The sequence below is a fragment of the Ochotona princeps genome, chromosome 9 (genome assembly GCF_030435755.1).
Source record: "Ochotona princeps isolate mOchPri1 chromosome 9, mOchPri1.hap1, whole genome shotgun sequence".
Lineage (NCBI taxonomy): Eukaryota > Metazoa > Chordata > Mammalia > Lagomorpha > Ochotonidae > Ochotona > Ochotona princeps.
Window position 1 is genome coordinate 44,129,253 of NC_080840.1, and position 12,797 is coordinate 44,142,049.

A 12,797-nucleotide genomic window follows, 5' to 3' on the forward strand; every position below is an offset into this window, starting at 1 on the left:
TTAAATAAACATAAAGGAGCTATAGGAGTTCTTGTTTGTCCTAGTGCTTAAAATATCACTTGGGATACCGATATCCCATATTCAAATGTGTAAGTTCAGTTTCCAGCTCTGCTCTGCATTCTAGCTTCCTGTCCGTGCAAACCATGGGAGCAGCTCAAGTAACTGGGCTCCTGCCACCCATGCGAGAGACGATTCATGATGACATGAAACTGCATACTCAGAACGGTGCAAAATTTAAAAGTATGGAAGGTTTATTTTTGCAATTTTCAATTCATTGTTTTGTACTATGAAAATTGAATCCCTGGCTGAGGGGGACTACTACATTAAAATGTGGTTTTGAAATTCTATGTATCAATGGAGAACATTTTTAGGATGTATTGAAAAATAAATTGGTTATAGAAACTCATTATTTGTGCTTTTAAGTGGATATGTATTAGTAAAGTGAAGACAACGGAATATAAATGTCAACTTAGCAATTTGCTGTCAAAATGTGTTTTAATTTCTGTAATTTATTTTTAATATTTTAATATATTTTGTATGGATCCAAGTGTACACATTACTCCTAATCAGACTAAGTCTGTAAAACAGTCTGACTTTCATGATGAACAACTTTTTCCTGACTCCATCACCTGTGAGATGTAGTGCAAAGGGGCATCAGATCTGCTTAATTTTGTTTTATCTTATTTATGTAACACTTGTGGCAATTTTCTCCTGGAAAAATCTAATTAATGAACTTCCTATGTTTTTCCACACTGGCTTATAGGCCAGAGACATCATCTTTGTTTCCACAAAACATTTTGGGTTATGAAATGAAAACAAATGTTCAGTTTAGTTATAGCAAAAGATGAGTTTACTACAAAACAGAATGATGCCATTTTTAATTTCACAAATTGCCAATTGTATCAACTTAAATGACTTTTGTGGTATCAACTACATTTCAACATTTTAGGGTAGTGCTGAGTTGGAAAATGTATAATAAGTCTTTGGCTATCTATAAACTTTCGAAGAATTTAAAACTCAAAGAGAACACATTTGAGTATCCAAGTAGAGTTTTGTTTATTTTGTTGTAAAGCTTCATATGAGATGGTAAGCTTAGTGCAGTAAACCTAAGCTAGCAATGTGATGGCAAACTGAATTATATTTAATGTTCTTGATGAGAGCTAAAAATGACATTGGACCTGTATTATGGCACAGTGAGGTAAGCTTTGGCTTGTGCCACTAGCATCCCACATTAAAATGCTCTCCTACAACAATGCAAAATCTGCTAAATATGTCTGGGAAGGAGTAGAAAATGGCCCTAATACTTGGAACCTGCCACCTACGTGGGAAAGTAGGATTGAATTACTAACTCTTGGTTTTGGTTTTACAGCCATTGTGATCATTTGGTAAGTTAACCAGTACACAGATGATCTCTCTGTCTCACTCACCCCCTGCTCTTTCAAATTAATATGTCCTTTTAAAGAATGACATTATTAATGCTATGCATATATTCTTGTCTAAGCTGATATATATGAATATTAAATTAATTGACAAAAGAAGTATCTCTTATAAAGATAAGGAACTTAAAATTGATCTTAGCTTAGTCCATCTGCTGTGAAGAAAGGCAAAGAGGGGCTTTATTTTTATCTTTTTGTAGATTTCCCAGCAAGCAAAGATTCTCATCTTGTCCCACTGCAGTTCCATGGCCATTTCTGATGCTCATTCATCTGATTCTATTATTCAGGCACCATGAATTATCCCTCCCACCAGAGCACCTATGATAAGGCACATCTCCTTCAGCTCCTGCCTGCTTCCTAGAGTTGCATTTCCCAAGGTGGCAGCCTCTAGGTGTCTGGCTGTTACAATACATATTTAAGTAAATTAAATGATATAAAGTTAAAAAGTTAGTCCCTCAGTCTTATAAACCAGAATTTAAGTGCACAATAGCCATAAATGACAAGCGGCCATTCTGTTGGGGAGCATAGTTAGAGAGCATTTCCATCATTGAAGAAGATTCTACCGACCAGTGGGTCTAAGTCAACCAGTACTGGGGGACACACTCCTGAATGAGAAATTTGCCAGTTCTCCTTCTGCCAAGAATTTCTGTCCTTTCTCATATCCTCCTTCTGAAAGCTTAGGACATAGTTTTCTGTTGCTTGTTTTTGGGTAACTTATTTAACTCCTTCAACTTCAGTTTCCTTATTTGTGAAATGAGAATTGAATGGCACCATTTAATTGGTGAGAATTCAGTGACACCCTGGTTGCATGTGCAGTTAAAGAATATTGGGGCCAGGCATTTGGCCTAGTTACTAAAATCCCACTTAGGATGCTCAAATCCCAAATTGGATTGTCTTGGTTCTGATTCCATCTTCCTTAAAATACAGATCCTGGGACACAGTAGTAGCAACTGAGGAAATAAGACACTTGTTGCTATTGTGGGATAACTGAATTGAGTTCCTGGCTTTGGCTTGGAATAGATGTGGTTGTTGTGGATGTGTAGGCAAGTGAACCAGTAAATGATGGGATCCCGCTCTCTTTTTCTGGCTCACTGAGTGTCTGCCTTTCAAATCAAGAATATAAGTGAATGAAAATTTCGGATAAGTGAAAATTTTAATTATAAACAATAATTTGCAACCACATGGAGGTCCTATAAACACTCTGCAGATGTGGAGTGTTATTATTACGCCTGCCTCTCATTCCCTGCATTCCACACAGGCACATACACCGCTACTCTGAAAGCAGTCCCTGCTCTCTGCACAAGCTCCTCTTTCACTCATGAACAATTTAAATCTCCCTTATATAGTTACTGTTTGCCTCACCCATAGCTTTCTATTTTTGGTGGACAGATTTCTGGACAGACGAATATGAGGGACCAATGGAAAATGTGGGAAAATTTTATGTAAAGTGTGTATCACCAAAAGAATCTATCTATAGATTTTTTAAAAATGTATACCAAGATCAACTTAGCTTTTTAATTACACCATTCAACACTGGGAAAGGTAAACTGAAAGGAATTCCCTGAGGATTTGGAATAAGACAAGGTCAGGCAAGTGAAACAGGGTAGGGGTGAATCCCCACCAATTGATCAGCAGAAAACTCCCAAATGCAGACGACATGGAGAATGGCCATTTACACATACACACAGACCTTTCACACTTAAGGATATAAGAGCGAGAGAGAGAGAGGTTACCCAGAAATGAGCGAAGGCATTGACAAGGAACGATTTTTCCACTAGGTGATCTGGAATGTCCAGAAAGGGCTTTCCTGTTACGATGCCAGCGTTGTTAATAAGAATGGTCACATCACCAACTTCTTTTCTGACCTGGACAGAAGAGAAGCAAGTATTAAGTCAGTCATGGTCTGTCATTTTCCTATCATTTTTTTTCTTATCTTATTCAGATAGTTTCTTTAACACTAAAGGTAGTTTTGCTTACAGAATTATAACTTCTGTGTGGCAATGACCTGCTGTGTATTGCGCAGTGTTTTCCTTACTACTTGTGTTAGGGCAACTCTTTTCCTTGTGGGGTTTCACTGCTGGTGGTGATGTCTGGATACACTGTCTGCTTTGATGCCTCAGGTGGAATCAAGTTTTCTCTCAATAGTGTAGGTTCTGATAGCTACTTCTTCTGATCTAAAGATCTATTTATTTTTATTGGAAAGGCAGATACACAGAGAAGAGGAGAGACAGAGAGGAAGATATTCTGTCCATTGATTCACTACCAAAGTGACCATAGCGGCCGGAGCTGAGCCAACCCAAAGCCAGGAACCTGGTGCTTCTTCCGGGTCTCCCACACAGGTGCAAGGTTCCAAGGCTTTGGGCTGTCCTCAACTGCTTTCCCAGGCTATAGGCAGGGAGCTGGATGGGAAGCAGGACCTCTGGAATTAGGACTGGTGCCTATATGGGATCCCAGCACATGCAAGGTGAGGATTGTAGCCACTAGGCTACCATGCTGGGCCCTCTGATGGCTACTTGTATAGGTGTCATCTCCCTATCTCTTTCATGAGCGTGTGGTAGGAGCACATCTTCCTTCATGTCCAGCATTCAGCCCAAATGCATAAAAAACATATATGGTACACTGTGTGTTAACTGTGATCTGGTGTTTCTATTGGGCTTGTGTGCTAATTGTGATCTGGTGTGTCCATTGGACTGCCACATATCTAATTATCATCTGTAATCTGTGCTTCCCTGGGCTGCACAGCAGTGCTACTGCTATGCTGCTTCCTGATGCCTCATTGTTGACTTTCCATCTCTCCTCTGGAATTGAGCAGATTGCCTGCTTGCCTGATGCATAATAAGCCACAAGCCGTGCTCAGAGAAAAGCGTACTCCTGGAAACGCTGGAGAGCCATTTCTCTTTCATTCTGTTGTCTCAGACTATGTGATGACATTGATATAGAACACTCAGGGGCAAAGCATGAAGGGTGTTTAAATATTGATTTGAACACTTATCAAAAATTTTGTCCTGATATGAATCATTTGACTGGCACATCCTACATTTTTTTGTTTCCAAACAGGAAGCATTACCTGCCCTGACTTGTTTTTCTAACTCCTGGTCTAGGCATTGCTATGTGTTGAGTTTGCCAGATGACAGCATTTATAGAGATTCAGTAAATGCTGCTGCTGATGTAGTAGAGGGGAACGGATGGCAAAAGCAAGAGCTGATATTGCTGGGCTGAAGGATTAGGTGAATTAAACTGTTACTCTGGAGAGAAGCAGGACAGAAGAAAATATTGGGGAGGTTGACATTTAGAGCAGGACAGCCACTTGGTTTGGTGAAGTAGTCAGTGTGAGCCAGTGCTCGCTCCCACACCAAAAAGACAGGGGCACAGGGACCCATGGGGCCAGCATGGTGTTGCACATGAAACCACTGTTTGGAAAGCTCAAGTTCTGTGTCACAATGTTGTTCCAGTTCAAACTACTCTTATTTTAATCCAGCTTCCTGCTAATGTGGCTGGGAAGCAGCAGATTATGGCACCAGTACCAGAGTTTCTGTTACCCATGTGGAGAGTCAGATGGAGCTCTTGGGATCTAGAGAGGGCAAGTTATGTGGTAAAGATTACACAAACAATAAGGCATCAAGCCAAGACTGGGCTCAGTTTTTGACAGCTCCTGGTGATGTATGAGTCATTTGTAAAAGCAGTTGGGCAAGACTGAGTACTGTAGGCTAATCAAATTCTTGCTAACATTGTGTTATAGTGGAAATCAAAAAGCCAAATTTCTTCTGGAAATATTATGAACATATATGTGTATTATACATGCAGATTTTTGAATGCTAGAGAGAAAGACAGACACACACACACAAGGTGCCTGTCTTCTGGTTTGTTCCCTGAGTACTTGCCACATTCAGGCCAGGGCATGCTGAAGCCTGGAGCTGGGAACTCCCTCCACATGTGTGGCAAAGACCCAAGCACTTGGGCCATCTTCTGCCTCCTCAGTTCTACATGAGTGGGAAGTTGGGGAAGGGAGCTGGAACTGATAGTTTAACCTAGATACATAATTACGGAATGCAGGTTTCTTATCCTCTAAGCCAAATGCCCATTCTCATGTTGAATTTTTAACATATAGACTCTAGTGAGAGACTCATGGAGATCTGGGGAAGCTGATGGCAAGTGCCTCTCCTCATTTGGGAAAGTGTGTGCTGGATCCCTATTTTGCGCCATAGAAGTGAAGAATTCCCACCTGCTTACCTGACCAGCAACTCTGTAGACCTCTTGTCTGTTGCTACAGTCACACTTATAAGCAAAGACTTTCACATCACCTGTTTCTTTGACCAGTCTGAATGTTTCCATATTACCTTCTTGATTAATGTCCCAGAGAACTAAAATGGCCCCAAGCTTGGCAAAATGTATGGCTAAGAGCCTCCCAAGTCCACTTCCAGCTCCTGTGATAAGTACAATCTCTCCAGAGACTTTCTTTTTGTTCTTGGGAATTATCTTGTAAACTAAAGATTCTAAAAAGTAGTATAGAAATTTTCCCAAAAATATGATGGTATCCACAATCACATTCATGTTGATTCAGCGAAGAAGCGAGTGTCCTAATAAGGAAAAAGGTAACTGATAAATCCATTTACCACATGACAATTGCAGTACATATAGATCATTCACTACAAAGAATTAATTTGCCAAAACATACATTTTAAGAATACTTGTCAAACACATTGCATTTTAAGTTACATGAATAATAATTGTGAGTGTTTTCTGTTAAGAAGAACATCCTCAATTTGTAAGACACTTGCTTGTGCATGAATCATTATGCTGCATAGGTGGGACACAGATTTCTGGGTCAGTGTGACAGAGAAATAAGTTCTTAGCATTTGATTCAATAAAACTACCTGTTTCTGCCCCATCAGTTTCCTGTAATGTTTCTGATGACATTAAATAAAATTTTGCTATCATTAGGCAAATGTTCAATAACTTATAAATAAGACAAATAGAGCCTTTATGATTTTCATCTGATTCCCACCATATCTCTTTGATACATACACGCCAGGTATAGTTAAGGCTGTTAAAGACTGAGGGCACTGAGACAGATGACTATTGAGTAGTTTTTCTCATGATCATGTGGTTAGCTAATAAAATAACCAACACTGAAGCTCAAGGCTAAAGATCTCTTGAACTGTGGTCTAGGCCTTTACCTTTAGTATAGGTTTTTCTTGTCTCAGTAACGCCTTTTCCTAGTGTCACCTGGGAATGCCAGTATGGCATTTTTTTCAATGTTTGGTGATACTTTGCTGATTTTTAAAAATCATATTCTGTTGTATTAGGCTACTTCAAAAGTTAGCAGAAAATGGAATTAAAAGATAGGTTTATTCTGTTTAAACATTTTGAAATCCATGCCTATACTGTATGTCCAAAAGGCTAATAAAAATGTGCATTATAAGAAAAGTTATGCACTGATTTTAGTTTCATTTTCTTAAAACTTTTTGAAATAGCCTCATACTTCAATATTCTTGTGCAACCATTTACTGTATAAATCAAACATGAGTATATACGAAACCTGTATTAAAATAAGCTAGCTGGACTGAGACTGGCATAGTGGAGTAAGCTGTAGATTGAGACATCAGGTATTCTGTTCCAGACTGTTGTTCTAGTCCTGGCGGATCGGCTTCCAATCCAATTTCCTGCTAATGCATCTGCAAGACAGCAGATGAATGCACACATACTTGAGCCCCTGACAGCCACATGGAACCTCAAGTGGAATTCCTGGCTGCCGCCTGGACCAGTCACAGCTTCTGAGGCCATATGGAAAGTGGACAAGTGCCTTTCCCTCTCTCTTTGTCACTCTGCTGCTCAACTAACTAATCCACTAACTAAAAGTCTTTCAAAAGGTAAAATTTTCTTTAAAAAGAAAAGAAACAAATAACAGAACAAGTTGACTTGAGGAAACTATTATCACAATAATGATGGTGATGGTGTCAGTAGCACTAGCAAGACCATTTGTATTAATACTGTGAATTATTTCTATATGCCAGAAATATTCTAAATGCTCAGTGTGCATAAAGTCATTTACTTCTTGCAAGCACTGTCATATTTAAAGGCTCAGAGAACAGAGTCATTAGAGGCTAAGGAACTAGCTCAAGTTCTGGCAGTTATTGAGAACAGTTTGAACCCACATATTAGATTCACTGCCCAAGTTCTTAAACACTAAGTGCTAACAAAATGAGTATCCCATTTACTTTGAAAAAACAAAGCAGAACTTGAATTTAGTAAAAATAATTGTCTTTGCATGACCTTTACTTTTTCAAAAAAAGATTTATTTTATTTTCTTATTTGAAAGGCAGAGTTACCAAGAAGGAGATACATAAAGAGTGTGGGGGGCAGGTAGTCTTCCATCTCTCCACATGAAAATTCACTCTTCAGCTATCTGGGTTCACTCCTCAGATGGCTATGATTCCAGGAGCTGAGCTGATCCAAAGCCAGAAGACAGGAGCCTCTTCTGAGACTTCCACTTGGGTCAGAGTCAAAAGGACTTGAGCCACCCTATACTGCTCTCCCAGGCCATAAGCAGGGAGCTGAATGGGAAGTGGAGTAGCCAGGACATGAACCAGCACCCATATTCGATGTGGGCACCACAGGTCCAGCCTACTACACACCATGGTGCTGGCTCTATGACTTTTAAAAACATTTTTAAAATTATTTTTATTTATTTTTATTTTTTTTAGGCTCCATGACTTTTGCTTCTTTTTAAAGTAGTCAAGAATGAAATTTGTGATGTCCCTGGGGTGCAACTGAGGATGCAAAAGGGCCCAGATACCTTTACCTTGTTGTTAGTCTCATCCTGCTAAAAATCCCTCCTGCGAGAAGATAGAGAGAGTCGTTTTCAGAACCCCACTGAAATATTAGTGTAGATTTTGGAAGGGAAGAGTGATCCCTGGGGGAGAAAAGAGGGCTTTCATTGCAACCATTGCATATTTATGAACATGAGTTAGGTTCAGAACATTAGGGGTTCATTTTGGAGATGCTGTTATAGGCTCTGAGATGAGGAGGACAGACTGTGGATTTGGAGGCTGACAAAGAAGCACAGGACTGCAAAAATATCTCATAATTCGGGTTCATCCTCAGCCAAAGGCATGATCTAGAGCTGTCTGACACAGAGAGTGGTTCTCAGTAGCAGCATGAGGGATACTGGACAGAGAGGATCACCTTTGAAACTTGGCTTCAAAGGCTGGCTTCAAGATGGAGCATGGAGACAAGACATTATACTCTCTACAATTTATTTGGAACTATTGTGGATATTAGCTGTAGAAAGGTCATCAAATAGAATTGTGTATTATGGAAAAATTATTCATGATTTTATTTTTTTTTTACACTCAGTAAGAGTTAATGCAGATCACAAATTTACAATTAGGAAATAAGTCAATTCTCTAATTTTTCCAGCTTACAGAGACCTTTCTGGTTTATGCACAATCCCAGAAACATGTAGTTTATTGCAAAGTTGAAAGGAAATCATACTTTGGCATCTTCTAAAAACAAGTACTGATATGATAAAGAAAGCCTTCAGCCTCACTGGAATTTTATATGGGAAATAAGAAACGACCAGAAATTTTTCATTCCTTTTTTGTACACCAAGTTTATTCTTAGGATATGTAACTTTATTGATCTTAGAATAAAGTTGAGGAGCTTGCTATCAAAATTATTGCACTTCATCAACATAGTATGCTATGGCACTGCATTGAGGTTGAGATTTTCAGCATTTTCCTAATCATTCATTGATTCAGTGTTCTTTAGATAAGGCATTACAAACATACGATGTTATTTTGGAATGAGAGAGAAACACACACAAGAGCCTTAGTAAGTAGGAGGTACAGGTCTGAAAAGATTCTAACTGCACATTGGTCTTGGACAGTGATGACAACATGCACTCTAGAAAAAGAACAATGAAACATGAGCAAATATTTATCAAGACTAAATGGCATCATGTGGCTTTCATGCCTTATTCGATTTAATTAGCAAAATAGCCATGTGGGGATAAGACTGCGATTCAGGTAAGGATATAACTCACCAATGCCTTGCCATTTGTAAGTGAAAGTAGTATTTCAATCACATTTTATGATTCCAGAACTCCTATATTTTATGTCACTGTACTTGTGACTTCCCTAAGTAACTCTCAGTAAGCTTGGCTTTATGTTCCAAGAACTTAAAATTTTCAGGAATGTACTAAGTGTTCTGGGATAAATGATAGGTTATGAGAGTGGAGTATTAGCAGCATGTCACAATGTCACCTACAGCCGAATGAGCAGAATTCACTGTAGGAAGCACAAATTCAAATGCCGTGTATTGTTGACTGCTCTGGGTAAGTTTTGCCTTATTGAGTATGTGTTTACTTATCTGTGAAGTGGGTTCAGCACTTATTTCCAAGGAATATACATAGCACAATAACATGCAGCAAAAATTCAGTTGGTTGAAAAATTCTGTGCAAATATTAACTTGAAAGTTTTAATTTGACACTTGCACAAGAGCCTCTTTCATGATGACATTACATAGCTAGTTACTCCTAAAGATGTCCAAACATCAAAGCATGGGAAGCTTTTCTGTGCTGTGTAAGAATTATTTCTTTACTACGCAAGTGCTAGGAGTGAATGGGGCAGGGGTTTCCTAAGCACTGTTGCCTAGGTAACCTATTCTATATTAGATTTGGGTTATTATAGGACCCTGTCAAAAGCCACATGTAGGGGCCTGTGCTATGGCATAGCTGGTAAAACTGTCACTGCCTGTGGCAACTGCATTCCATATGAGCACCTCTGATTCGAGTCTCGGCTGCCCACCTTTGATCCAACTCCTTGCTAATGTGTCTGGGAAAGCAGATTAAGATGGCCCATGTACTGGGGCTCCTGCACACTCATGAAAGACACAGAAGAGGCTCCCGGCCCTCCTGACTACCACAGCTCTGGCTGTTGTGGCCATTTGGAGAGTGAACCAGCAGATGGAAGACCTCCCTGTCTTTCCTTCTCATACTTTCAAGTAAACAAATACATCTTTTGTTCTTTTAAAGCCAAATGCAGGCACTCAAAGACATGCGCACTGGTACACACAAGCTAAATGCAGGCACTTGCATGCCTGATCACTGGTACACACAAGTCAGTTATCAGCCAAATAAAGGTGCTCAGTGGCGATTGCAGGCCAAATACAGGTATTCATGCATGTCCAGAGGCATACACAAGGCAAATACAGATGCTTAGATGCATGACCACTAGCACACACAAGGCAAATAAAGGTGATTTGTGCATGTCTGCTCAATCCCCAAACAGGCACGCAAAAACCATATGTAAGCCTAACACAGCACTCATATAAACATCCACTGGCATGCAGGAGTCAAGCTCAAGCACTTAAGAGCACATTGACTGCACACACAGTACTCTTTTTTGGCTCTCTCCTTGTCCCTTAATACCTCCACACAATTTGCCTTAATTTTCCAAAAGCCACTGAAGTGAACCCAAACAAGTAGAAAAGAAGAGTAAAGAGATGCCAGGAGTGACAACAGGATTATTTCATGCCTCTGTTTAGGAGTTAAATTGTGATCAGAGAAACTTGCTCTCAGAGGCAGGTGCCTGGCTTGCTCTTAGGGCTAACCAATGGGCCTCACAGTACCTGCACGAATGCTGCACTCAGGGAACACAGGTGTTCTTGCAGAGGCTGGGGCAAGCAGAACTCATGTCAGCAGCCAGAGACTGTCTCTTAAGTGGTTTTGGTTTTACTGATCTTCCCACGCCTTTTCATATCTGTCTGGGTGCCAGGTAGAAAGTGCAAGCGTGGGAAATTGCCTGTACCTCACCTCTGTCTGCAATGTAGGGCATACAGCCTATGTTGTCACCCCCAAGGTGGCTTGTCATAGGGGTGTGTCCTGTGAAAGTGTAATTTACAGGCCGAGTACTGTCACCCATTTTCAGTTCTTCTGTGGTTATATCGAAATCTTTGTTTTTATGTCAATAACACAAACACTTACTCAGTTCTTGTGGGAAATTGCAAAGTAAAGTTGTTGACTCATTTAAATGACTAGGTTATCAGGACACATTAGTTTATCACACAGTAAACTTGAAGAAATAGCACAGAAATGCTCCAAGGGCTACATTTAGAGCAGACATTTGGATCATTACAGTCTTCCATTTGTTTTTCTTATTAAATTTTGTTTTAATTGGTCACAAAGTTCTGAGACAGATAGGAGAGCTTTCTCTGGTCTGAGCCTGGCTCCACCTCTGGACCCCCGCCCTCCCTCGCAGTGACCATCGGGATCGCTTCGAAAACCCCTCACAGCAAACAAACAATCATACAAACTAAAATAAAAAAAAAAACCCTAAAATAAATAGACAAACAATAGAAAGTAGAGCTTGAAATCTGACAGGAAAGAGCTGGCATGGATTGGCTCATGCCTTGCTGGGTGGGACACAAAGATTAGTCACTCCTCACCATGGTGTTGAGGATTTTCCTGCACACCCCCCCCCAAAAAATGTTCTGCACCTTAAATGTCGACAAATATCTTGTTAGAGTTACAAGCCAGTCTAGATTATCCTAAAATCTGCCAAGATCAACAAAATTATACTTCAACACAACAAATGGCTAAATACTAAAATGAAATAGACATGAGACAGCTGAATGGTACCCTATAGCCTTTTCAAGGTATATAGCAGCCGGTCCGGTCCTGTATATAAACTAAAATTGAGATGTCAATGAGCTAATCATAGGTTGTGGTTAGGACTTGTTTTTTGTTATTTTGTTCTTTGTTTTTTTTTTTTTTTTTTTTTTTTTTTAACATACTGGTTACTCAAAACCATGTCAATTCCATAATATTGCAAATTGCTGTTGATGTTATATTGGGACTCTTAATTGACTGTGATGATATTATACCAGCTCTGACTTCGGACCAGAAATGGTCTCCCTAAGAAACTGTTCAACGCATCTGGACAATAAGTAGCTGGACTCCATGCTTAATATATGTTTGCAAGGAAAGAATCTTGATTGAATTTGAACTGTAATGCTGCATCAAGGTGGAGGAATCCACCAGGGGGGAGGGAAGGAGGAGGGGGAGGGGGATTCCCAAAGCCTATGAAACTGTCACATAATGCTAAATATTAAAAAAAAAAACTAGTACCTTAAAACTTCTACTGATAGACATATACACAAATTCACACACAAAACAAATGGTGTACGAAACATTCTCCTTTGATTCATAAAGTTTTACTGTGTTTTGATGTCATTAACCAATCTTTTACTATTAACATTAAGTGATCAATTGAGACAAAATTAAGACAAAATTTTAAGACCATTCTTCCACCACTTATTATGACCTGGGTGACAGGTATTATGGATAATAACTAATTTAAC

The 12,797-nt window shown here is 39.5% G+C and overlaps 1 protein-coding gene across 1 annotated transcript in view; it reads right to left on the reverse strand.

Moving 5' to 3' along the window:
- LOC101529924 (short chain dehydrogenase/reductase family 16C member 5) overlaps nucleotides 1–11,155 on the reverse strand; it is a 34,371-nt gene extending 23,216 nt beyond the window's left edge. Inside the window, exons 1-3 of the mRNA XM_058668898.1 lie at nucleotides 11,067–11,155; nucleotides 5,667–6,013; nucleotides 3,170–3,301 (exon numbers count right to left, since the gene is read on the reverse strand). Coding sequence (XP_058524881.1) covers nucleotides 3,170–3,301; nucleotides 5,667–5,987 — 453 coding nt within the window. The 5' untranslated portion in view covers nucleotides 5,988–6,013; nucleotides 11,067–11,155. The remainder of the gene's footprint in view (nucleotides 1–3,169; nucleotides 3,302–5,666; nucleotides 6,014–11,066) is intronic.
- Between the last annotated feature and the right edge of the window lie 1,642 nt (nucleotides 11,156–12,797).